The sequence below is a fragment of the Trachypithecus francoisi genome, unplaced genomic scaffold, assembly GCF_009764315.1.
Source record: "Trachypithecus francoisi isolate TF-2019V2 unplaced genomic scaffold, Tfra_2.0 Lachesis_group20, whole genome shotgun sequence".
Lineage (NCBI taxonomy): Eukaryota > Metazoa > Chordata > Mammalia > Primates > Cercopithecidae > Trachypithecus > Trachypithecus francoisi.
In genome coordinates, this window is record NW_022681466.1 from 36,560,227 (window position 1) to 36,588,035 (window position 27,809).

General features: G+C 42.0%; 1 protein-coding gene across 1 annotated transcript in view; it reads right to left on the reverse strand.

The window, feature by feature from the left end:
* Positions 1-27,809, reverse strand: part of PPM1D (protein phosphatase, Mg2+/Mn2+ dependent 1D) — a 69,671-nt gene that overhangs the window by 6,463 nt on the left and 35,399 nt on the right. The window contains exons 3-5 of the mRNA XM_033183772.1: positions 24,612-24,736; positions 12,004-12,194; positions 2,788-3,030 (exon numbers count right to left, since the gene is read on the reverse strand). Coding sequence (XP_033039663.1) covers positions 2,788-3,030; positions 12,004-12,194; positions 24,612-24,736 — 559 coding nt within the window. The remainder of the gene's footprint in view (positions 1-2,787; positions 3,031-12,003; positions 12,195-24,611; positions 24,737-27,809) is intronic.

Genomic DNA, 27,809 nt, shown 5'->3' on the forward strand with positions numbered 1-27,809 from the left:
TCTATCCTGTAATCCAATATTAAACAATTACAAACTGTGCCTAAAACACAACTAAGTTTTAATTTTCTGAAACTCTTTGCTCTCTTCCCATTCCTTTCTTATAGATCTTAGCTTGTAAAACATACCTAAATTTAGTTTTGCCCTAAACAAAGGACAGAGAAAGATACGTGTCATAGTAATCTACCTTAAACAAACTTTTCCACTATCTCCATCCCAAAACAAAGACTAATTTGAGAATTCAAATAGAAGTTGACATGTTTATAGACAAATCTAGTCTCAAATGCCTTGTCTAAATGTGAGTAAGTCTCTGAAACTATTCAGTCTTAACCAAATTCTCATTAAATTTATCTCTATGTTACTAAACATGAGATAACTTTAATAATGATGTAAATCAAACATAGTCGGGAGTACTCACCTTTAAGTCAATTAAGGTAAATAAAACAAACCAAAAACAATTTCTTGGGCAGAAATTTGTCTTTGTTAGTTGTTAGATCAGAGCCAACAATACTAATTATTCTGAATTAATCTAAATATTTCCCCATATTTGGGCAGGGCCAATGGGTTAACAAATAACTACACCTGCATATGGCATGCATACGTCTTCTTATCTTCAGTAGCATTATTAGGTCATTATCAGAATTATTATTGCTATGATTTTTGAGACAGAGTCTTGCCCTGTCACCAGGCTGGAGTGCAGTGGCACAATCTTAGTTCACTGCAACCTCCACCTCCCAGGTTCAAGCGATTCCCCTGCCTCTGCCTCCCAAGTAGCTGGGATTACAGGCACGAGCCACCATGCCCAGCTAATTTTTTGTATTTTAGTAGAGATGGGGTTTCACAATGTTGGCTAAGATGGTCTCAATCTCCTGACCTCCTGATCCGCGTGCCTTGGCCTCTCAAAGTGCTGGGATTACAGGCGTGAGCCACCGCACCCAGCCCAGAATTTAATTTTTTTCTTGTCTTGTCTTTTTTTGAGATGGAGTTTCGCTGTTGTTGCCCAGGCTGGAGTGCAATGGCGTGTTCTTGGCTCACTGCAAACTCCACCTCCTGGGTTCAAGTGATTCTCCTGCCTCAGCCTCCCAAGTAGCTGGGATTACAGGCATGCACCACCACACCTGGCTAATTTTGTATTTTTAGTAGAAATGGAGTTTCTCCATGTTGGTCAGGCTGGTTTCAAACTCCTGACCTCACGTGATCTGCCCCACTTGGCCTCCCAAAGTGCTGGAATTACAGGTATGAGCCACCATGCCCGGCTTAAGTAATTTTTTAAACATATTTTATGTATGGGTTTACTAATGCCAGTCAGCAGACTGCAATAATTTTTATTTGAGGTAAATATTAAGAATGCCCCTTTGTCCCTTACACTATTCCCCACCCTAATGTCTCCTCCTTCTCTATACTGCCTAAAGGTCAGTTATCGGGGAACATGAAAGTAATAATTATATACAAATATTCAGACATACGCAAATATACAAACATAAGCTCCTTCGCAGCTTCGAAAAGAGAATAAAGAGGCTTTAAAGGGTTTCAACCTACATTACCATTCATGGTTTTCAAAGAAAAGAAACCTTTTTTTTGTAAATGAAAATACTTCATTTTGGCTGGACCTGTAATCCCAGCACTTTGGGAGGCCAACGCGGGTGGATCACCTGAGGTCAGGAGTTCAAGACCAGCCTGGCTAACATGGTGAAACCCCATCTCCATTAAAAATACAAAAAATTAGCAGGGCATAGTGGCGGGCACCTGTAATCCCAGCTACTCGGGAGGCTAAGGCAGGAGAATCACCTGAACTTGGGAGGTAGAGGTTGCAGTGAGCCAAGATCGTGCCACTGCACTCTAGCCTGGGCAACAAGAGTGAAACTCTGTCTCAAAAACAAAAAAAGAAAAAGAAATGAAAAGATTCCATTTTATCTGGCCATATGTGGTTTTTGCCATATGTACGTAAAGTGAAAGAAAGCAAAGCAGTAATAACCCATTTCCAAGTATGGACTATAGGATTACAATGCCCAAAATTAAAGCCCTTCACACTTTAAAAAACTGCCTAAATAGATGATGTTAGATTTCGCTATATTTCCCATTTTAATGGTCAGTCTACTGAAAACACATTCTCAGAAAGCCAGGTTAGCCATACTATGTATTAAAGCAATTATCAAGCAATATTGCTAATTTTTGGTGGGAAAAATTAGTATGAAAACACAACCAAGTATTTGAGCTCTTAGTAAATCAAAAAAGGAAAGTATGATATCTACTTAAAATTTGCTTATTTCAAAGCATATCTTAAACTCACTCAATATTAACGTGGATAAGAAACAGGAATAAAGTTTCTTAGACGAGTTAACAGACAACCAGTTGTAACGTCTGTTGTCCTCAGGTCCAGCTCAATTTTGATTCTCTACGACCTCGTTTAGACAGTTTAATCTCTCAGGCTTATTACTGATAAAATGAAATAATAACATCAGCTCTACTTCTGGGCTATGAGATTCAAATAAAATATATTTAAGTGCTTCACAAACTTCTAAATGCTTTAAAAATAATATTCATAGCATTAGATGGCAAACGATAATATTCTTAAGAGCCCACAATCATCTTTTTATTAGTGCTGTACATATGGCTGGCATTCAGATTAGTATTGATATAAAGATGGCTCTCTGATAATAAGTTATACCACTTTCTTGAACCGAGTTCAAATCCAAAATGCTGTAAGAATTTAAAAATTATTTCCAGGTGATGGTAACCAAAGAACTGGTGACTATTAAAACATAACTTAAAAACTATGGAACTATATACCTTGACTGGTGGTGTAGAACATGGGGAAGGAGTCATCACACAGGTTTCTTGACTATTATAGGAAGGGCTATCAGTCAGGTTCAGGTATAACTCATCTTCATTGGTAAAGTTTCCCTGATTGTCCACTTCTGGAGAGATGCAGATTACTATGGCACTAGTGTTATCTGCTCGGAGCATACGCTGCCTCCAGCGGCCCAATGCTCGATTCACAAGCATTTTGGCACAAGATTGTCCATGCTCACCCTGTATTCAAAAGAACAAGGAGAAGGAAAGTAACTCAGATTTAGCTGCCACAACATCTATATCAAATTAAATATTTGGTGTTCACTGTGGCCCAAAAAAACCTCCCAAATTGTCTTATTTTTTGAGATGGAGTCTCGCTCTCTGTCACCCAGGCTGGAGAGCAGTGGCACGATCTCAGCTCACTGCAAGCTCCGCCTCCCAGGTTCACGCCATTCTTCTGCCTCAGCCTCCCCAGTAGCTGGGACTACAGGCGCCCGCCACCACATCTGGCTAATTTTTTGTATTTTTAGTACAGACGGGGTTTCACCACGTTAGCCAGGATGGTCTCCATCTCCTGACTTCGTAATCCGCCTGCCTCCGCCTCCCAAAGTGCTGGGATTATAGGCGTGAGCCACTGCACCCAGTCAAAGCTCCCAAATTTTCAAATGTTATCCCCAGTCTCCTTAGCTATGTTAAAATAGTACTTCTCTAAATTAAAAAAATACTAATAAAACAAGGTTTTATCCTGTCATTACTTTTCACTATTTTTATTTTTATCAAGAAACTCAGCCTTCACTGTAACTTTAATTAGAAAATGTTGGGGAGGCTGAGGCAGGCGGATCACGAGGTCAGGAGATCCAGACCATCCTGGCAAACACTGTGAAACCCCGTCTCTACTAAAAACACACAAAAAATTAGCCAGGCGTGATGGTGGGCGCCTGTAGTACCAGCTACTTGGGAGACTGAGGCAGTAGAATGGCATGAATCCGGGGGCGGAGCTTGAAGTGAGTGGAGATCACGCCACGGCACACCAGCCTGAGCAACAGAGCGAGACTCTGTCAGAAAAGAAAAGGAAAAGGAAAAGGAAAAGAAAATAGAAAAGAAAAAAAGAAAAGAAAAAGTTGGCCAGACGCAATAAGCTCATGCCTGTAATTCCAGCACTTTGGGAGGCTGAGGCGGGCGGATCATGAGGTCAGGAAATCGAGACCATCCTGGTTAACATGGTGAAACCCGTGTCTACCTAAAAAAACAAAAAATTAACCGGGCGCGATGGCACGTGCCTATGGTCCCAGCTACTGGGGAGGCTGAGGCAGGAGAATCGCTTGAACCCAGGAAGCAGAAGTTGCAGTGAGCCGAGATCACACCACCGCATTCCAGCTTAGGCAACACAGCAAGACTCCGTCTCCAAAAAAGAAAAAGAGAAAACAACAACAACAACAACAAAAAAAAAAAAAAGAAAAAGAAAAAGAAAAAGTTATAAAGAAGTTACTTAAAAAGAAAAGTAGCCAGGCACGGTGGCTCAACTGTAATCCCAGAACTTTGGGAGGTGGAGGCAGGTGGATTCCAAGGTCAGGAGTTCAAGACCAGCTTGACCAATACGGTGAAATCCCCGTCTCTACTAAAAATACAAAAATTAGCCAGGCATGGTGGCACGCGCCTGTAATCCCAGCTACTTGGGAGGTTGAGGCAGGAGAATGGCGTGAACCCGGGAGGCGGAGCTTGCAGTGAGCTGAGATCCGGCCACTGCACTCCAGCCTGGGTGACAGAGCGAGACTCCGTCTCAAAAAAAAAAAAAAGTACCGTAGAGGCCAGGCACGGTGGCTCAAGCCTGTAATCCCAGCACTTTGGTAGGCCGAGACGGGCGGATCGCGAGGTCAGAAGATCCAGACCATCCTGGCTAACCCGGTGAAACCCCTTCTCTACTAAAAAAATACAAAAAAACTAGCTGGGCGAGGTGGCGGGTGCTTGTAGTCCCAGCTACTCGGGAGGCTGAGGCAGGAGAATGGCGGAAACCCGGGAGGCGGAGCTTGCAGTGAGCTGAGATCCGGCCACAGCACTCCAGCCTGCGCGACAGAGCGAGACTCCATCTCAAAAAAAAAAAAAAAAAAAGTACCCGTAGAAATAAATGAATGATGAAAATGAGCGGAAAATTTTTTTGATTGTTTGTTTGTTGTTGTTGTTGTTGTTGTTTTTTGAGACGGAGTCTCCCTCTGTCGCCCAGGCTGGAGTGCAGTGGCGCGATCTCGGCTCACGGCAAGCTCCGCCTCCCGGGTTTACGCCATTCTCCTGCCTCAGCCTCCCGAGTAGCTGGGACTACAGGCGCCCGCCATCTCGCCCGGCTAGGTTTTTGTATTTTTTTTAGTTGAGACGGGGTTTCACTGTGTAGACCAGGATGGTCTCGATCTCCTGACCTCGTGATCCACCCGTCTCGGCCTCCCAAAGTGCTGGGATTACAGGCTTGAGCCACCGCGCCCGGCCTGTTTGTTGTTTTTTGAGACAGGGTCTCACTCTGTCACCCAGGTTGGAGTGCAGTGGTATGACCTCAGCATACTGGAGTCTCAACCTCCTGGGCTCAAGTGATCCTCCCACCTCAGTTACTCGGGAGGCTGAGGCAGAAGAATCAGTTGAACCCAGAAGGCAGAGGCTGCAGTGAGCCAGGATGGCACCACTGTACTCCCAGCCTGGGTGACAGAGTGAGACTCTCTCAAAAAAAAAAAAAAAAAAAAAGAATATTATTTCAATAGACGCTGAAAAAGCATTTCATAAAACTGAACATCACTTTATGATTTTAAAAAACCCTCATCAAAAATGGGTATAGTAGAAATATATCTCAAAATGACAAACTCACAGCTAACATCATACTGAATGGGGAAAAAATTGAAGGTCTTTCCTCTAAGGACTGAAATAGACAAGGATGCCCCACTCTCAGTACTGTTATTCAATACAATACTGGAAGTCCTGGCCAGAGAAAGCAGGCAAGAGAAAGAAATAAAGGGCATCCAAACTAGAAACGAATAAGTCAAATGAGCCTTATTTGCAGATAATATGATCTCATACCTACAAAAACCTAAAGACGCCACCAAAAAAACTGTTACAGTTGATAAATTCAGTGAAACTGCAGGATACAAGATGAACATACAAAAATCAGCAGCATTTACATATACCAACAGCAAACAATCTGAAAAAGAACTCAAGTGGCGGGACGTGGTGGCTCATGCCTGTAATCCCAGCACTTTGGGAGGCCGAGGCGGGTGAATCACAAGGTCAGGAGATCGAGACCATCCTGGCTAACCCAGTGAAACCTGGTCTCTATTAAAAATAGAAAAAATTAGCTGGGCGTGGTGGTGGGCGCCTGCAGTCCCAGCTACTCTGGAGGCTGAGGCAGGAGAATGGCGTGAACCCGGGAGGGAGAGCTTGCAGTGAGCCGAGACTGCGCCACTGCACTCCAGCCTGGGCAACAGAGCAAGACTCCATATTTAAAAAAAAAAAAAGAAATCAAGAAAGCAATCCCATTTCCAATAGGTACACAAATTATAAAATGCCTAGTAATCAATGTAACCAAAGAAGTGAAAGATCTATAAAGGAAAACTAGAAAATACTGATGAAAGAAATTGAAGAGGACACAAAAAAATATAAAGATAGTCCATGCTTATGGATTGGATGGATTAATATTGTTAACATGACAATACTACCCAAAGCAATTTAAAGATTCAATCCCTATCAAAATTGAAATGACATTCTTCACATAATTTTTTCTTTAAGCTCAGAATTTTTATGAAACTACAAAAGATCCTGAATAGCCAAAGCAATTCTAAGCCAAAAGAACAAAGCTGGAGGCATCACACTACCTGACTTCAAACTATGCTAGAGGCCTACAGTAACCAAAATAGCACAGTACTGCTACAAAAACAGACACATAGACCAACAGAACAGAACAGAAAACCTATATATAAATCCATGCAATTTGCAGCCAGCTCATCTTCAACAAAGGTGCCAAAAGCAACAATAAATGGTAGTGGGAAAACTGGATAACCATATGGTGAAGAATGAAATAGACCCCTCTCTCTCATCATACACAAAAATCAAATCAAAATGGATTAATGACTTAAATCTAAGATCTCAATTGGTAAAATTAGTAACCACAATTCTATTCTCTGAGATCTACTTTGATCTCACAAACTACGAAACTATTAGAAGAAAACATTGGAAAAACGCTCCAGGACATGGCTCTGGACAAATAATTTTTGCATGAGACCTCAAAAGCACTGGCAACCAAAGCAAAAATAGACAAATGAAAATACAAGCTAAAATGCAAAGGAAACAATCAACAAAGTGAATAGACAATCCACAGAATGGGATAAAACATCTGCAAACTATCCATCTGACAAGGAATTAACAACCACAATATTGAAGGAGCTCAAATCAGTAGCAACGAAACAAAACAAACCCCAAATAATCCAATTTTAAAATGGGCAAAAGATCTAAAACACATATTTCTCAAAAGACATACAAATGACTAACAGATAATGAAAAAAATGCTCAACATCACTAATCATCAGAGAAATGCAAATCAAAACCACAATGAGCTATCATGTCACCCCAGTTAAAATGGCTTGTATCAAAAAGATAGGCAACTACAGATGCTGGTGAGGATGTGCAGAAAGGGGAACCCTCAGCATTATTTAGTGGGAATGTAAATTAGTGCAGCCACTATGAAGAAGAGTATGAAGGTTCCTCAAAAAAAAAAAAAAAAAAAAGACAGAAGCAAACTACCATATGATCCAACAATTCCACTACTATACATATATCCAACAGAAAGAAAATCAATACACTGAAGGTGTATCTGCACTCCCATGTTTATTGCAGCACTATTCACAATAGTCCAAATACAGAATCATCCTACGTCAATTCCATTAAATACATGAATGGATAAAGAAAATGTGGTGTATATATATATATACACTCATAATGAAATATTACTTGGCCATAGAAAAGAATGAAATCCTGTCATTTGCAGCAACATGGATGGAACTGGAGATCATTATGCTAAATAAAATAATCCAGGCACAGAAAGACATGATCTCACTCATATGTGGCAGCTAAAAGAGAAGATCTCACAAAGACAGAGAGTAGAACTGTGGTTATGAGAAGTCAGGAAGGGTAGTAGGGAGGAAGGGATGAAGGATAGGAAAAAAGAATACAAATGTATTTATTACTATTGAATTGCACACTTTCAAGTAGTACAAATGGTAAATTTCATATGTATAGTATACTCTGAATTTTTAAAAGTGTGTTTTAAAAATCTCTATTTTTAAGTGTAGTTATGTCCACTCAAACTTTGTGTTTTCTTGAAATAGAAACAATCATGCCTTATTTGTCTTCTTAAAGGACTGCCTTTCTGGGTTTTGTGAATCTCCCTAAATAATTAATTTCTGCTCTACTATTTTCATCCTCCTATTTTGAGGGGTTTTACTCTGATGTTCTTTTTTCTAACTCTCTGACTGGATCACTTAGACTGTTTTCTTCATGTAGAATACCATGAGCCTGGTGTTATGGATGCATCATTTTATGTGCCACAAAAGAAATAAAATACATTGTCGGCTGGGCGTGGTGGCTCACGCCTGTAATCTCAGCACTTTGGGAGGCCAAGGCAGGTGGATCATGAGGTCAGGAGATGGAGATCATCCTGGCCAACGTGGTGAAACCCCGTCTCTACTAAAATAAAAAAAATTAGCCGGGCCGGGCGCGGTGGCTCATGCCTGTAATCCCAACACTTTGTAAGGCCGAGGCAGGCAGATCACGAGGTCAGGAGATCGAGATCATCCTGGCTAACACAGTGAAACCCCGTCTCTACTAAACATACAAAAAAAAAATTAGCTGGGCATGGTGGTGGGCGCCTGTAGACCCAGCTACTCGGGAAGCTGAGGCAGGAGAATGGCGTGAACCCAGGAGGCGGAGCTTGCAGTGAGCCGAGATCGTGCCACTGCACTCCAGCCTGGGGGACAGAGTGAGACTCCATCTCAAAAAAAAAAAAAAAAAAAAAAAATTAGCCGGGCATGGTGGCACGTGCCTGTAGTCCCCACTACTTGGGAGGCTGAGGCAGGGGAATCGCTTGAACCTGAGAGGCAGAGGTTGCAGCGAGCTGAGATCGCGCCACCGCACTCCAGCCTGGCGACAGAGCAAGACTCCTCCGTCTCAAACAAAACAAAACAAAACACTGTTAATTGAACTATGATATACTATTTGTAAAAAGTGTTCCAATATCAGAGATATTAAAAGAAAATATGCACCTCAGAATTGCTTAAAGGCAGCATTACTCTCTAATTCATGAATCTATCACATTCCCCACCTCACGTGGTTCATCACTCTCCAAACACCAGTTGACTGAGCCCTTACCTCTCACTTTTTCAGTGTGCCCATTTCCCTTCCCATCAATGCTCCATGAAAACAATTATATAAACCATTTTCCACTACTTTACCTGTATTTTTTTCCCTCAGCTCAGTAGAATTCTGCTGACTTGAGTCCCCCTAATATTGTGTGCTCTTAAACCACACAGTCTAAGTGCATATACTGCCACAATTTACACAACTCTTGTTAACTGTCAAATTAGTATTTCCAGGCTTCCTTCCCAAGTTTTTATTTTTAAAGAGATGAGGGTCTCACTATGTTGTCCAGGCTGGAGTGCAGTGGCTATTCACAAGCACAATCACAGTGCCCTACAGCCCTGAACTCCTGGGGTCAAGCAATCCTCCCACATCAGCCTCCTGAGGAGCTGGGACCATAGGAGCATGCCACCCCTCTCTCTCAAATATTTATAACTGCCTACTGAAGATATCTATCTAGATGAACCACAGGTACCTCCAACACAACATGCCTAAGTTTGAAATAATTACCTTCCCCATCTCTCCCTAAATGATGTTTCTTCTTTATAACAGCTTACTAGTCACCAGAGTTAGAAATTTGGGTGTCATCATATTCTTCTTCCTTAAAAACATACGAGCTGTCAATTCTACTACTCATGTATTTCTTTGTGGGTTTTTTGTTGTTGTTGTTGTTGTTTGTTCTGAGATAGAGTCTCGCTCTGATACCAGGCTGGAGTGCAGTGGCACGATCTCAGCTCACTGCAACCTCTGCCTCCGGGGTTCAAGCAATTCTCCTGCCTCCCTCAACCTCCCGAGTAACTGGGATTACAGGTGCGAGTCACCACGCCTCGCTAATTTTTGTATTTTTAGTAGAGATGGGGTTTCACCATGTTGGCCAGGCTGGTCTCAAACTCCTGACCTCAAGTGATCTACCTGCCTTGGCCTCCCAAAGTGCTGGGATTACAGGGTTGAGCCACTGCGCCTGGCATACATGTATTTCTTTGTGTTTTTTCCAAAAATCGCTGCTGCTTAGATCAAGCCTGCAAAATTTCTTGCTCAAATATCACTCTCTTCCATGAAGCTTCCTATGCAATCTTGTGATATTTTCTATCGTCTCACTCTCCTAGGTCTCATAAGACTTGTTCTAATTATGTATTATACAGATGCTTCCTTCAATACTCATGTTAAAACACTTTAGGGTTCATAAATAGGTTCTTCCAACCCACTACAAACTGGCTTTTGTCTTTATGCCATTGAAATGATCTCTCTCAGATCATTAAAGAATTCTAAATCCATTAGACAGAACAGTCTTTATGTTACTCTTTGATACCTGATAATCTCCAATTAAATGCAACACACCAGGCCCTGAAATTGTAAAACTGAATCAAGATGACTCTCACCTTAAAAGAACTCATGATTTAACAGGATTGTTAGTTTTTTATATATTCTATTTATAATAATATGTTAAGTGCTGAGGAAGGACCATATTCTATTTACCTTTGCAATCCCTGTACCTAATACCTCGTGTTAGTTGAGTGAATGAATGGAGGCAATTTTTTTTTTTTTTTTTTTGAGACACAGTTTCATTGTTATTGCTCAGGCTGGAGTGCAATGGCATGATCTTGGCTCACTGAAACCTCTGCCTCCCAGGTTCAAGCGATTCTCCAGCCTCAGCCTCCTAAGTAGCTGGGACTATAGGCGAGTGCCACCACACCCAGCTAATTCTGTATTTTTAATACAGGTGGGGTTTCACCATGTTGGCCAGGCTGGTCTCTTAACTCCTGACCCGTCTCAGCCTCCCAAAGTGCTGGGATTACAGGCGTGAGCTACTGCGCCCGGACTGAATGCAGGCAGTTTAACAAAAATTCAATCAATTTGCCCCTCCTTCCACCTCAAAATACAGCTTTACTATTCCTCCCATCTGAGAGAAAGATCATCTTTTCTAAGGATAACCCATCTTTGGGTCTTTGATTCCAGATACTTCCATGTGCTCTGTTAGGGGATGATGATGAAAATGCTTTGAGATTAGGAGATGGGCATGGCACCACAGTAGTCCCAGCTGCTCAGGAAGCTGAGGTGAGAGGACTGCTTAAGCCTAGGAGTTCTAAACCAGCCTGGGCAACATAGTGAGACCTCATCTCTTGAGAGACAAAAAAAAAAAAAAAAAGTAGTAGAAGTAGTGGTGATAGAGGCCAGGCACAGTGGCTCATGCCTTAAATCCCAGCACTTTGTGGGGCCGAGGCAGGTGGATCACCTGAGGTCAGGAGTTCAAGACCTGCCTGGCCAACATGATGAAACTCCATCTACTAAAACTACAAAAAAATTAGCTGGGTGGGGTGGTGCATGCCTGTAATCCCAGCTACTCGGGAGGCTGAGGTAGGAGGAGAATTGCTTGACGCCGGGAGGCAGAAGTTAGAGTAAGCTGAGATCATGCCACTGCATTCCAGCCTGGGTGACAGAGCAAGACTCTGTCTCAAAAAAAAAGTAGTGGTGATGGTTGTACAACTTTGTGAACTACACTAAGAATCACTGAATTATATACTTTAAAAGGATAAATTTTATGGTATGCGAATTATATGTCATTTAAAAAAATAAGGAATTAGCAGTGTTCCACAGGCCAATTTATACTGAAGTCAGTGGTTGTGTGTTTTATTAGGTTTCACTTATATATTTCTTGTCTCATTCCTCTAATGATTAGGAGCTACAAAGCCTATGTTTTACCCACTAGCAGATCCAGGTAAATGCAAAAATCTACCCAAGGTGAATGTCCTTAGTTCATATTCAAGATTCTGACAGAAGTACCAAAACAATGTTTAGACAACAATATCAAGTTATTGAATCACTTCTCACCATCAGGTATTTTTTCTCCTCTTGGTCCTGGCACATTGAGATGGCATCTTGTGGTGGAATCATATTCCAAAGCCCATCACTCCCCAATATAATATACTTGTGCTTCTGAGGGTCAAGAGTGTGGACACTTGTGTCTGGTTCAGGTGACACCACAAACTCACCACTGAAGAAATCATAGCTCCACAAATCACCTGGGGGAAGGGAGCAGAAAAAGCAAGAAGTATTACTTGAAAGCTAATAGTACAACAGCAACAGATTAAAAGAGAAAATCGACACAGTTCATCTCAATAGATGCAGAAAAGCATTTGATAACATTCAAACTCCTTTCACGGTAAGATTTCCTAGCAAACTAAGAATAAAAGAGGACTCCCTTAACCTGATAAAGTATATCCACCAGAATTCTGTAATCAGCTTACTTAAAGGTAAAATGTTAAAAGTATTCCCTTTAAAATGTAGAAATAAGAAACTATGCCTTGTATCATTGTTTCTCTTCTAATACTATACTGAGTCCTTCCCAGCACAGAAAGATAATAAAAATAAAGGATATACAAAATGGAAAGGAGAAAATACTATTATTATTTGCAGATAATTTCATTTCTACATGGAAAACCAAAAAGAAATAATTACAATAGGAAAGTTTAGCAAAGTTGTTAAATACAAACTTAATATATAAGTCAACAGTATTTCTATATAATAGCAATACACAGAAAATATAAATTTTTAAATAATCTAATTTTAACAATGAACCAAATGTAAGGTACTTAGGAACAACTTTAACAAACGGTATACATGCCTGTTATGAAGATTATAGATTCTATTTTGAAACATTAAAAAGATAATCTAAATAAATGAAGAAACCAATCAGATTCATAGATAGGAATACTTATCATAATAAAGATGTCAATTCTTCCCAAAATAATCTACAAAGCCAATATAATTCAAAATCCCAAAAGGATTGTTGTAGAATTTGACAGGCTAAGCGCAAAGGGCCAGGAATAATCAAGATAATTTTGAAGAAAAAGGACAAGATGAGAAGTTATCCTACAAACAGAAGTATCAATGGCTGTTTGCAAACTTCCTGTTAATCTCTAGATCAGTAAAGTACCTACATCAAAACTTACAGAACAAGTACCAGTCACTTGGAAGAAAATTCAAAATACAAAAACCAGCATTTTAATGCTCTTTACCAACCATATGACCAACCTTTGGAGAGCAACAGTTCTCTCTTTCACTGAGCTGGAAAAAGAAAGCTCTTACACATTTCTCCTTCTCCTTGATTAGCTCCACATAAAAACAATGCCTAAACTTCTGTCTTTAAACCTATCTGTCTTTAAACCTATTAGATACAAACATCAAAATGCTCAAGAGAAAAGAACTTTCAGTCGACCTAAGCCATCAAAAAGATCAACAAAACTAAACGAGAAGAAAATAAAAATGATTTATAGAAACCGTCTACTTTTCTGTAATACATAAGACAACATAAATGAAACAATATAAATTTTTCTTTTGTTTCCAATAAATGTGGAAGAGGAGACAGAAAGATTTTCAGACAAGAGGTTAAACAATTTTTGTCCCCTTTCAGTAGGTCTGTTTTTTTTGTTAAACAAGAGGAAGAGCTTTGTCCTTTTCCTTTTTTAAACTTCCTCACTAGCTCCCATCAGAAATACTGGCAATGGCCGGGTGCGGTGGCTCAAGCCTGTAATCCCAGCACTTTGGGAGGCCGAGACGGGCGGATCATGAGGTCAGGAGATCGAGACCATCCTGGCTAACACGGTGAAACCCCGTCTCTACTAAAAACTACAAAAAACTAGCCGGGCGTGGTGGCGGGCGCCTGTAGTCCCAGCTACCCGGGAGGCTGAGGCAGGAAAATGGCGTGAACCCGGGAGGCGGAGCTTGCAGTGAGCTGAGATCCGGCCACAGCACTCCAGCCTGGGTGACAGAGCGAGACTCCATCTCAAAAAAAAAAAAGAAATACTGGCAATTCAAACATACTGGGAGTCCAAGGAAAGAATAATTCAAATCAATTACTCCCACTTGAAAGTAGCAAAATCATTGCTAATCAGACTCTTCAAAGAGCAACTCAGCCCTCTGAGCAGCAAAACAGAATACAAGCAACCACTAAAAGCTAATTATAATCCAGATAAGCTCACAAAGACACACTTACCTCATTATACCAGCAAAACAAAGCTCCCTGGTTGACGAAATAATAAAAATGAACATGGAGACAGTGGCACAATCATGGCTCACTGCAGGATCGATCTCCTGGGCTCAAGTGATCCTCCTACGTCAACCTCTCAAGCAGCTGGGACTATAGGTGTGTACCAACAGGCCCAGCTAATTTATTTTTTGTAGAGATGGGGTTCCCACTATGTTGTCCAGGCTAGTCTCCAAGTCCTGGACTCAAGCAATCCTCCCACCTCAGTCCCCCAAAGTGGTGGGATTACAGGTATGAGCCATGGTACTGGGTCTGCCTTTTTATTTTATAATATTATGTAATACACCCACATGGTACGAAAACCAAAAGATACAAAAGGGTATATATACAGTCAAAATTCTCCTTTCTCATCACCGCCCTTCCAGTTTTCCCTGTAAGGACTATTATTATTGTGTTCTTATCTTTCTGGAGATACCTATCTATCTACCTACCTACATATATATATGTGTGTGTGTATACACACACACACCCACACACACATATATTTACATTGCTTTGGTGAAACCATCCTTTCAAGTTTCCAACTCTTTTACTGACAACTTCCAAATCACTAGTCTCCAACATCTTGCCAATATCTACTTCTTTTTTTTTTTGAGATGGAGTTTCGCTCTTGTTGCCCAGGCTGGAGTGCAATGGCGTGATCTTGGCTCACTGCAACCTCCACCTCCTGGTTTCAAGTGATTCTCCTGCCTCAGCCTCCCGAGTAGCTGGGATTACAGGCACCCACCACTACACCTGGCTAATTTTTATATTTTTAGTAGAGACAGGTTTCACCATGTTGGCTAGGCTGGTCTGGAACTCCTGACCTCAGGTGATCTGTACTCCTAGACTTCCCAAAGTGCTGGGATTACAGGCATTAGCCACCACGCCCGACCTCAATCTCTCTTTCTCGATAAACCACAATACGTTTTCAGAAGAACGGATTGTGTCTTCTAACTTAAATTTTTAAACTCTGGGTTTTGACTAAGACATATGGTCTATTTCTATGTCTTTGATTTCTTTCATCATTTTGTAGTTTCCCGCATATAAATCTTAAACATAGTTTGTTACAATTATACCTAAGTATTTCATGGTGTTTTTTTGGGGGGGTGCAATTATAGATGATACTTATTTAAATTTCATTATGAACTGTTCATTTTTAGTACATAAAAATATGATAGACTGTGTAGGCTGAATCTGGGTCCTGTGAACTTGCTGAATCCACTTATTAATTCCAGTAGTTCTTCTGAAGATTATTTGGGATTTTTTTATGCAGACAATGTTGGACTCTGTGGATAGAGCTGGTTTTAGTTATTTGCTCAACCATCTGAGATTAGATTACAGACTCAAAACACTTCACCTCCAAATAGTAATACTTCAACATTTATCTCCTAAGCATGAGGATGTTATTCTACCACACTCAGGCAATTTCATATTGCTATACCACTGTATAATATAAAACTTATGTTCAAATCTTCCCAGTTGTCACAATAATGCATTTTTAATATCCAGGATCCATTCAAGGATCATTCTTCGGCCAGGTTAGATGGCTCATGCCTGTAATCCCAGCACTTTGGGAGGCCGAAGCAGGAGGACTGCTTGAGCCTGGGAGTTGGAGACCAGCCTGGGAAACACAGTGAAACCCCATCTTTATTTTTAAAAAACTTAAAAAAAATGAATTGCATTTGTCATTTTTTAGTTGTTTTTAACCTAAAACAGTTCCCTAGGGTTTTGTTTTGTTTTTATCATTCATGATATTGACAATTGTGAAGAGTTCAAGATAGTTATTTTGCCAGGTGCGGTGGCTCACATCTGTAATTCCAGCACTTTGGGAGGCCGAGGCAGGTGGATCGCTTGAGGTCAGGAGTTTGAGACCAGCCTGGCTAACATGGTGAAACCCTGGCTCTACTGAAAATACAAAAATTAGCTGGGCGTGGTGGCATGCTCCTGTAATCCCAGCTATTCGGGAGGCTGAGGCAGGAGAATCGCTTGACTCTAGAAAGTGGACATAGCAGTGAGCCAGGATCATGCCACTGTACTCCAGCCTGGGTGAGAGTGAGACTCGATCTAGAAGAGAGGGGAGGGGGAGGGGGAGGGGAGGAGGAGGGGAGGGGAGGAGAGGGAGAGGGGAGGGGGAGGGAAGGGGAGTTCTATTGCACAATGACCTTTAGGTTGGATCCGTCTGATTGTTTCCTCACGTTCTCTTGCTCTATAGGGGTTCATGAACAGGTAAACTCACTTTTGGCTACAGGACTACACTGCTGATGTCATGTCCTTCTCCATATATCACATGAGGAGAGACAGTGTGTCAGTCTGTCCTATTATTGGCAGTATCGACTTTGGTCATTTGGTTAAAGCGCTGTCTACTGGAGGCATAAAAGTGCCTTTTTCTTTTTGTAACTGGTGAGTAGTCTGTAGGGTGAAAGTTTGAGGCTCTGTGAAATATCCTGTTCTGTACCAAAATATGCCGTATTTTAGCCTCTACTGATGATTCCTGAATGAATCAATTATCATAATGGTTATAAACTGATGATAGAATTGGGATATTCTAACTACATTTATTAGCTGACAGTTTATTTTACTTTTTACTTTGGTTCTTTTCTTCTTTCCCAACCCCAGAAAGTTTTTTTTTTGTTTTGTTTTGTTTGAGACATGGTCTTACTCTGTTGCCCAGGATGGAGTGCAGTGGTGCGATCATGGCTCCTTGCAGCCTGCGCCTCCCAGGCTCAAGCAGTTATCTCATCTGTCTTCCAAGTAGCTGGGACTACAGGGGTGTGCCACCACACCCAGCTAATTTTTTTGTATTTTTTTCTACAGACGGGGTTTTGCCATGTCGGCCAGGCTGATCTCGAACTCCTGAGTTCAAGCGATCCATCCGCCTCGGCCTCCCAAAGTGCTAGGATTATAGGCTGCTGGGATTACAGGCATAAGCCACTGTGCCCAGGCCTGAAAGTTTCTGTTTTGTTTTGTTTGAGATGGAGTCTCGCTCTGTCGCCCAGGCTGGAGTACAGTGGTGTGACCTCGGCTCACCACAAGCTCTGCCTCCTGGGTTCATACCATTCTCCTGCCTCAGCCTCCCGAGTAGCTGGGACTACAGGTGCCCGCCACCACACCGGGCTAATTTTTTTGTATTTTTAGTAGAGATGGGGTTTCACCGTGTTAGCCAGGATGGTCTCGATCTCCTGACCTCGTGATCCACCTGCCTCGGCCTCCCAAAGTGCTGGGATTACAGGAGTGAGCCACCACGCCCAGCTGAAAGTCTTTTTAAAAGAATTTTCTGACCGGAGGTCAAGAGATCGAGACCATCCTGGCCAAAATGGTGAAACCCTGTCTCTACTAGAAATACAAAAATTAGCTGGGCGGGGTGGTGCACACCTATAGTCCCAGCTACTCGAGAGGCTGAGGCAGGAGAATGGCTTGAACCCAGGAGACAGAGGTTGCAGTGAGCCGAGATCGCACCACTGCACTCCAGCCTGATGATAGAGACACTGTCTCAAAAAAAAAAAAAAAAAGAGTTTTCTATGGAGTCTCTCTGAATCTACTGTGGGAGGATGGCTACCCAATTCACAAATTGGCTACCCAAATCACAAAAATATAGTCCATCTCTATATAGACTTACAGATTCTTTTTTATTCAATATTTTTAAACTTATTCCTGTTATAATTTGTTCTGATGCTCAAATTGCTTCAAATTTGCTAGTAAAAGTCTCTAGAATCTGAGCTTTTAACAAACTCACCAGATGATTCATACTCATAACCACTTTCCCTTGTTTTATCAGTTCAAAGAGTCTGTGTGATTCTATATAATATCAAATAACTGGTAAGGATCAGAATTGGGCCTTTAACTAAGGGTTTTTATTACTGATCTAGTGTTTGTACACCAAAGTAGGATCACAGAACATTTCTGTAGGTCCTGAAAGGAGGTGCCTTGGACACTGGCAGACAGCCAATTCCCTTTTTTCCTCAGTAGAGGGTGCTGAAGGGACAACAGAAGAGAGGAGGCCTGCTTTCTGGTTCCAGTATATTTTCTGCTTGCTCCTGTGGCACATGGCAGCCAGCAGTCCACAAGACACTCAGTGGTCCTTACACCTAGCAAATTTCAGCACCCCTCTGAGTGGTTTCCCATGGAGAACTTCCAACAATGTTTACACCTCTAATCCATTCTCAAAATTGCAATTAAAATTCTCTCTTTAAAACACAAACCTAGTGGATTAAAGATTTAAATGCAAGACCTCAAACTGTAAGACTCCGGGATGGACATCAGCCTTGGGAAAGAATCTGTGACTAAATCCTCAAAAGCAACTGCAACAAAAACAAAAATTGACAAGTGGGACCTAATGAAAGAGCTTCTGCACAGCAAAAGAAACTATCAACAGAGTAAACAGACAACCTACAGAAAGGGAGAAAATATTCGCAAACATGTATCTGACAAAGATCTAATTATCTAGAATCTGTAAGGAACTTAAACAATCCAACAAGTTAAAAACAAATAACCCCATTAAAAAGTAGGCAGAAGGCATCAACACTTTTCAAAAGAAGACATGCAAATGGCTAAGAATCACAAAAAGCTCCACATTAGTAATCATTAGAGAATGCATATGAAAACCACAATGAGATACCATCTCATACCTGTCAGAATGACTATTATTAAAAAGTCAAAAAATGGCAGATGCTGGCAAAGCTGCAGAGAAAAGGGAATGCTTATATACTGTTGGTGGGAATATAAATTAATTCAGCCACTGTGGAAAGCAGTATGGAGATACCTCAGAGAAGTTAAAACAGAACTACCATTCGATCTAGCAATCCCGTTACTGGGTATACATCCAAAGGAAAATAAATTGCTCTACCAAAAAGACATGCACTCAAATGTTCATCAGAGCACTATTCACAATAGCAAAGACAAGGAATCTACTTAGTTGCCCATCAAAAGTGAAATGGATAAAGAAAATATGGTACATACACTCTACGGAATAATACATAGCCACAAAAAAAATGAAATTATGTCCTTTGCAGCAACACAGATGCAGCTGGAGGTCACTATTCTAAGCAAATTAATGCAGGAAAAGAAAGCCAAATACCACATGTTCTCACTTGTAAATGGGAGCTAAACATTGGGTACACATGAACATACAGATGGCAACAACAGACACTGAGGACAACTAGAGGGAGAAGGGAGAGAAGGAGGAAGACGTGAAAAACTAACAGCTGGGTACTATGCTCCCTACCTGGATGACGGAATCAACTGTGCCCCAAACCTCAGCACCATGCAATATACCCATGTAACAAACCTGTACATGTACTCCCTGAATCTAAAAGTTGAAATTACAAAAACAAAAAAAACCCCACAAATCTAGGATAAATGGTGGATGATGGTTGCAAAAACAGTGTAACTGTATTTAACATCAATGAACCACGTGCTTACAACAGTAAGTTGTGTGTAAGCTAAGTATATATTACCACAATTAAAAACACACAAATCTGGTTGTTTCCCATTCCAACTCTGTTATAGTTCACAATTGTTTTTAAGATAAAGACACAATTCTTTTATTTTTTTTAAACGGGGTCTTGCTCTGTCGCCCAAGCTGGAGTGCAGTGACACAATCTCGGCTCACTGCAGCCTGCTGGGCTCAAGCAGTCCTCCCGACCAAAGCCTCCTGAGTAACTGGGACTACAAGTACGTGCAACCACACCCAGCCAATTATTTGTAGAGGGGAGATCTCGCCATGTTGTCCAGCTGGTCTTGAACTCAAGCAATCCACCTGCCTTGACCTCCCAAAGTGTTGGAATTATGGGCATGAGCCACCACATCCAGCCAAACACAATTCTTTACCACTGCCTATAAAATACAGTATTTTCTCATTTTATCCAAATCTCTTATTTTCTTATCCCTGTTCCAGCTACAATGGCCTTCACCAGAGTTCCTATGTCACTATGCTTCTTCCTGTCACCGAACTTTTCGAAAATGCTGTTTTCTATGCCTAAAACACACTTTCTTCCTCCTTAACCTCCACTAATTCTTCAAAACTCAGTTCAAATATCACTTTTCCAGCCTCTCTGGTTAAGTGAAATATCCTTATTTTAGGTTTTCATTAGTACATACAAGAAGAATAGGCTGGGTGCAGTGGCTCACGCCTCTAATCCCAACACTTTGGGAAGCTGAGGCGGGCAGATCACCTGAGGTCAGGAGTTCAAGACCAGCCTGGCAAACATGGTGAAATCCCGTCTCTACTAAAAATATGAAAAGTAGCCAGGTGCAGTGGCGCTCGCCTGTAGTCCCAGCTACTTAGGAGGCGGAGGCAGAAGAATCACTTGAACCTGGGAGGCAGAGGCTGCAGTGAGCCGAGATCGTGTCACTGCACTCCAGCTTGGGCCTGGGCAACAGAGTGAGACTCTGTCGCCCAAGCTAGAGTGCAGTGACACGATCTCGGCTCACTGCAGCCTGCTGGGCTCAAGCAATCCTCCCGACCAAAGCCTCCTGAGTAACTGGGACTACAAGTACGTGCAACCACACCCAGCCAATTATTTGTAGCACCCGGCTACTTTTCGTATTTTTAGTAGAGACGGGATTTCACCATGTTTGCCAGGCTGGTCTTGAACTCCTGACCTCAGGTGATCTCAAAAAAAAAAAAAAGAGAGAAGAATTAAAAATTCTCAGTTTTAGCTGGGCGCCATGGCTCACATTTGTAATCCCAGCACTTTAGGTGGCTGAGGCAGGTAGATCACCTGAGGTCAGGAGTTAGAGACCAAACTAGCCAACATGGCGAAACTGCTGTATTTTTTGTATTTTGTAAAAATACCAAAATTAGCTGAGTGTGGTGGCGGGTGCCTGTAATTCCAGCTACGTAGGAGGCTGAGGCAGGAGAATCGCTTGAACCTGGGAAGTAAAGGTTACAGTGAGCCAAGATTGTCCCACAGCACTCCAGCCTGGGTGACAAGAATGAAACTCAGTCTCAAAAAAAAAAAAAAAAGTTTTTTTTTGTTTTTCTTTTTCAGTTTTTGTTATCATCTGATGAATGCCTTTCAATCCTCTCCTAGACTGCAAGCTCCATGAGGGCAAAGATCATGTGTTTGTACATACAGCAAAGTGCTTCATACACACTGTACTCAAAAATTGATCTCCCCAGTGAATAAAATGATTTGCAAGACTCAAATGCAATTCCAGCAGGCAGCCACTAGAAGGCACCTTTGTTACATTTGTACTTGGGTAATTATCATCAGTGCCTATAGGGCACCAATGTTGACAAGGAGACATCTATTCCCACTCCTTCCCCCGCCAAAAAAAAAACTGTAAGAAAAATGACTGTAAACCATAACAGTGTGTGTGTGCTAAATACTAGCATTTAATTTACTTTTGGCCAGTATTTCCATGCAACAAGCTAAACTCAGAAAATCAGTAACACAGCTCTTTTAAAAATATTATTTCCGGGTCGGTCACAGTGGCTCATGCTTGTAATCCCAGTGCTTTGGGAAGCAGAGGTGGGCAGATCAACTGAGGTCAGGAGTTCGAGACCAGCCTGGCCAACATGGTAAGACCCCATCTCTACCAAAAATACAAAAATCAGCCAGGTGTGGTGGCATGTGCCTGTAATCCCAGCTACTTGGAAAGTAACCTAGAAAGTAAGCTCCATGGGTGCAGGAATTTTTGTTTCATTGACTGCTGAATCCTCAGCACCTGGAACAGTACCTAGCACATAGCAGGTATTTAATAAATATTTGGTGAATAAAGAACAATCATGACGAAGTAGGAACTGTATGCTTTTAAAATACATCCACAAATTATTTGATATACTTGAGGGTGGGCTGGACTTAGTGATTCAGGGCTAACAAAATACAAAGCTGGATTCCCTACAGCAAGTGATCAAGAAAGCAAGATAGAAGTCAAAATGTCTTTTTATGATCACTTGCTCTAAGGAAGCCAGCTGCCATGTGATGAAGGCACATTCAAGCAACTCTATGTAGAGGCCGGCAAAGCAAGAAACTGAAGCCTACTGCCAAGCCAGCTTACTCAGTGAGCTGTCTTACAAGTAGATGCTCCAACCCCACTGAAGGCTTCAGATGATTAATGACATCTTGATTACAGCTACACAAGAGACCCTGAGCCAGAACTATCCAGTTAAGTCACCCCTGGGTTACTGAGCCAGAGAAGCTGTGTACATAAAAAATGTTTTAAACTCCTAAGTGTGGGAGTATTTGATTATATAGCAATAGATAATTAATACAGCAGGAATGTAATAACCTGGGATAATCACTTTGGGAAGAAATTTAGCAATACCTAATAAAACTAAACATGTAGATATCTCTGAATTGAGTCTCCCAACTGGTATTCCTTGGATGAGTATGGCCTAGGGGCAGCAGGGTGGGTCCTCAGTGGCTAGAGCATCCAAGTTAGTTACCTCAGTCCAAGTTAGTTACAGTTAGTTACCTCAGTCCAAGTTAGTTACCTCCTCTGCTTACTGTAGAAATATTATCATCTTGTATGAGTGTCGACGACACAAAAACAGTTGGTAAGTAACATACTATGACCCAGAAATTCCATTTCTAGTTATGTATCTTAAAGAAATCTTGCCAGGTACAGTGGCTCACACCTGTAATCCCAGTACTTTGGGAGGCCGAGGCGGGCAGATCACCTGAGGTCAGGAGTTCAAGACCACTCTGACCAACATAGAGAAACCCCGTCTCTACTGAAAATACAAAATTAGCCAGGCGTGGTGCCGCGTACCTGTAATCCCAGCTACTCAGGAGGCTGAGGCAGAAGAATCGCTTGAACCCAGGAGGCAGAGGTTACAGTGAGCCGAGATCATACCATTGCACTCTAGCCTGGGTAACAAGAATAAAACTCTGTCTCAAAAAAAAAAAAAAGAAAGAAATCTCATATGTGTACATAAGGAAATATTTATTGCAGTATTTTTCATAATAGCAAATGCTTGGATATAACATAAAAGTCCACCAGTCAGGGTGTAGAAGAAGAAAACTAGTTTCACATTGGAAACAAATTATTAATACATATAGTAGTTGTGCTGGGTGTGGTGGCTCATGCCTATAATCCCAGCACTTTGGGAGGCCAAGGTAGGAGGATGGCTTAAGCCCAGGTCCAGCCCAGGCAACATAGTGAGACTCCATCTCCTCAAAAAAGAAGAAATTAGCCAGGCGTGGTGGCTCACGCCTGTAGTCCCAGTTACTTGGGAAGCTGAGGTGGGAGGATCGCTTGAGCCTGGGAGGTAGAGGTTGCAGTGAGCTGTCATCATGCCACTGCAATCCAGCCTGAATAACAGAACAAGATCCTGTCTCATAAAATAAAAATAAACAGGCCGGGCGCGGTGGCTCAAGCCTGTAATCCCAGCACTTTGGGAGGCCGAGATGGGCGGATCGCGAGGTCAGGAGATCGAGACCATCCTGGCTAACACGGTGAAACCCTGTCTCTACTAACAAAATACAAAAACTAGCCGGGCGAGGTAGCGGGCGCCTGTAGTCCCAGCTACTCCGGGAGGCTGAGGCAGGAGAATAGCGTGAACCCGGGAGGCGGAGCTTGCAGTGAGCTGAGATCCGGCCACTGCACTCCAGCCTGGGCGACAGAGCGAGACTCCGTCTCAAAAAAAAAAAAAAAAAAAAAAAAAATGTGCGTTTTCTCCGAGACACTGTCTTTGGGAAAAACTACCCCCTCTAGCATAGCCAAGGTAAGACACCTTAATAGGTATCATTCTCTAGCCTTCTTTCCAAAGCCAGGTAGACCAGAAATATAACTATTTTTTTCATACTTATTTTACTTTGCTAACTAAAGAAAAAAGAGATTTTGAAGGCTCTCAGGAGGACTTAAAGGGCTAAAGTAGAATGGGATATTTAAAAATAGTTTCAAGGGTTAACATTAAGCCTAGACATGCATATACTTCCCTAAACACAGATAGAAATTAGCAAAACACTGAACATGACTCGTGAACAAAGGGCAACTGTCAGTGAAATATATACCTAAACCTTCCCTTCAATTAGGCTTTTTTTTTTTTTTGAGTCTTGCCCTGTCACCCAGGCTGGAGTGCAGTGGTGCGATCACTGCAACCTCTGCCTCCTGGGTTCAAGCAATTCTCCTGTCTCAGCCTCCTGAGTAGCTGGGACATAGTACACGTCACTATGCCCAGCTAATTTTTGTATTTTTAGTGAGGATGCTGTTTCACTATGTTGACTAGGCTGGTCTCAAACTCCTGACCTCAAGTGATCTGCCCATCTGAGCCTCCCAAAGTGCTGGGACTATAAGCGTGAGCCACCATGCATGGCTTCTATTAGGTTCTAAAGCATTTAACAGAGTATCATGATATCGCTACCCTCACTATATGCCATGTAAGGGTTCTCAGTTTCCTTTTTTATTTTGCCACCATACATTGTACAAAATTCAATATAATTTCACCAAATTAAGTCCTACTTACCAAGTGCTCTTGCTACTGCCAGAAAAGGAATCTGGTCAATAACTGTGCTTCTTCTAACAGGTCCATTGTGAGTGAGCCGAGGTCGTTTCCAAACTACACGATTCACCCCAGACTTGTTCATCACACTAAAAATAAATAGAGTTCACATAAATAATCTAAATGATTAAAATACAACAATAAGTTAGCTCAGTATATTAAATTACTAATAAAAGAAGACTACATTATTACGAAATAATGTCTTACGTGTTTCAAATACAAAGATACATAAGCTAAAATTCCTGTTCAGAGAGGAATTAGGGTGGATTCAAAGCAGAAAATGTTGAGATTACTGGAACAGGCAGTATAACCAAATGAATGTAATGTGAAGAAAAGTGAGTATAGCCGGGCACGGTGGCTCAAGCCTGTAATCCTAGCACTTTGGGAGGCCGAGACGGGCGGATCACGAGGTCAGGAGATCGAGACCATCCTGGCTAACACGGTGAAACCCCGTCTCTACTAAAAATACAAAAAACTAGCCAGGCGAGGTGGCGGGCGCCTGTAGTCCCACCTACTCCGGAGGCAGGAGAATGGCGTAAACCCGGGAGGCGGAGCTTGCAGTGAGCTGAGATCCGGCCACTGCACTCCAGCTTGGGCGACAGAGCAAGACTCCCTCTCAAAAAAAAAAGAAAAAAAAAAAAAAAAGTGAGTATAAATATCATGTCAAAAAAAAAGCAAAGTTACCTAATTAGTAAACAATTGGGGGATGACAGAAGACCTTATCTAAGTGGAGAGAGAATTGCTTGAACATGGGAGGCAGAGGCTGCAGTGAGCCAAGATCGCACCCCTGCACTCCAGCCTGGATGACAGAGTGAGACTGCCTCAATAAATAAATAAATAAACAGGGATTAAATCGTGATATAAGTAATTAAAAAGGAAAGGTTATAGAGTTCTGAGTGTTTATGTTGAGGATGGGGAAACATAGCAGAACTTCAGTTTTAATTTTTGTTGTTGTTGGTTGGTTGCTTTTTTTTCTTTTCTTTTTTTTTTGAGACGGAGTCTCACTCTGTTGCCCAGGCTGGAGTGCAATGGCGTGATCTCAGCTCACCGCAACCTCCGCCTCCTGGGTTTAAGCGATTCTCCTGCCCCAGCCTCCCGAGTAGCTTGGATTACAGGCATACACTACCATGCCTGGCTACTTTTTGTATTTTTAGCAGAGATGGGGTTTCAACATGTTGGCCACGCTGGTCTCGAACTCCCGACCTCAGGTGATCCGCCCACATCAGCCTCCCAAAGTGATGGGACTGCAGGCGTGAGCCACTGTGCCCGGCCAGTTTTTTTGTTTATTTTTACTTATTTATTTAATTTATTTTGAGATGGAGTTTTGCTCTTGTTGTCCAGGCTGGAGTACAGTGGCACAACCTCAGCTCACTGCGACCTCTGCCTCCTGGGTTCAAGCGATTCTTCTGCCTCAGCCTCCTGAGTAGCTGGAACCACAGGCCTGCACTACCACGCCTGCTAATTTTTGTATTTTCAGTAGAGATGGGGTTTCACCACGTTGGCCAGGCTGGTCTTGAACTCCTGACCTCAGCCTCCCAAAGTGCTGGGAGCCACCACGCCTGGCTTATTTTTTCTTTTTTGAGGAGACGGGGTCTCACTATGTTGCCCGGGCTGGTCCTGGGCTTAAGCCATCTTCCCACCTCAGCCTTCAAAGTGCTGGGATTATAGGCATGAGCAACGGTGCCTGGCCTGTTTTTTGTTTTTTGGTACAGGGTCTCACTCTTGTCGCCCAGGGTAGAGTGCAGTGGTGCACTCATGGTTCACTGCAGCCTTGACCTCCTCTTGTGCTGTACTGATCCTCCCACCTCAGTCTCCTAAGTAGCCGAGACTACAGGCATGTGCCACCAGGCCCAACTAATTGTTGTGGGTTTTGTGGGGTGGGGGGGGTTGTTTTTGTTTGTAGAAACGGATTTTCACCTTGTTGCCCAGGCTGGCAGTTTTAATATGACTTCAGCAATATACAGAAAATACTATATATTTAGGTATTTCTGTAATTCAAAGTGTGAGACTAGACTTTGGGAAATAGATCAACTGCAGACATGTAGATTGGGGAGTTACAAGAGTAAGAAAACCCTCCTAAAAATGCATCATAGGAGCAACAGAAATGCCTAAAACTTGGAAATATGATTAGTTATTTAGGAAAAAACACTGATAATCAAAACATTAGAGATGGTCTCTCAAACTCTGCCCGGCATGACCAAAATGAGCTTTACTTCAAATGGGAATTGATTTTTTTAATTTAATTTTTATTAATTTAAACAGCCATTTGTGGCTAGTGTTGAGTATACTGAACAGTCCAGAGGAGAACTGAAACAAGTAGAGAATGACCAGAAAACATTGTGGGTATTAACAAAGAATACAAATTCCAGAAAGTTGCTCATTTACCATCCCCCCTCTTTTTTTTTTTTTTTTTTTTTGGAGACAGTCTTGCTCTGTTACCCAGGCTGGAGTGCAGTGGTATGATCTTGACTCACTGCAGCCTCAGCTTCCTGAGAAGCTAGGATTACAGGCACCCGCCACCATGCCTGGCTAATTTTTTTATTTTTAGTAGAGATGGGGTTTAACCATGTTGGCCAGGCTAGTCTCAAACTCCTGGCCTCAAGTGATGTGCCTGCCTCAGCCTCCCAAAGGGCTGGTCTTACAGGTATAAGCCACCATGCCCAGCCTACCATCCCTTTTGAGAACTAGTTTTCATTTTGTTTTGAGACAGGGTGTCTGTCATTCTGTTGCCCAGGCTGCAGTGCAGTGGTATGATCGTGGTTCCCCACAGCTTTGACTTCCCAGGCTCAAGTGATCCTCCCACCTCAGCTTCCCAAACAGCAGGGACCACAGGCATGTAATATTTTTGTAGAGAATGGATCTCCCTATGTTTGCCAGGCTAGTCTCAAGCCATCCTCCCATCCGGGCCTCCCAACGTGCTGGGATTACAAGCGTGAGCCACCATGCCCAGCCAATAACTAGTTTAAATAAGTTCTGATATCAACAGGTTGATCATAACAAGAGTTAAAATATCAAAGGCATTCATTTTGTTACATTAAGCTTTCTTCAATGATGATCCTCAAAAGTCAACAGCAAAGACTAAATTTGCCATTCACAAGAATCCATGAAACACAAGAGTTATAAGATGCCAACATTCTGTCTTAATACCATCTTAAAGCTCTA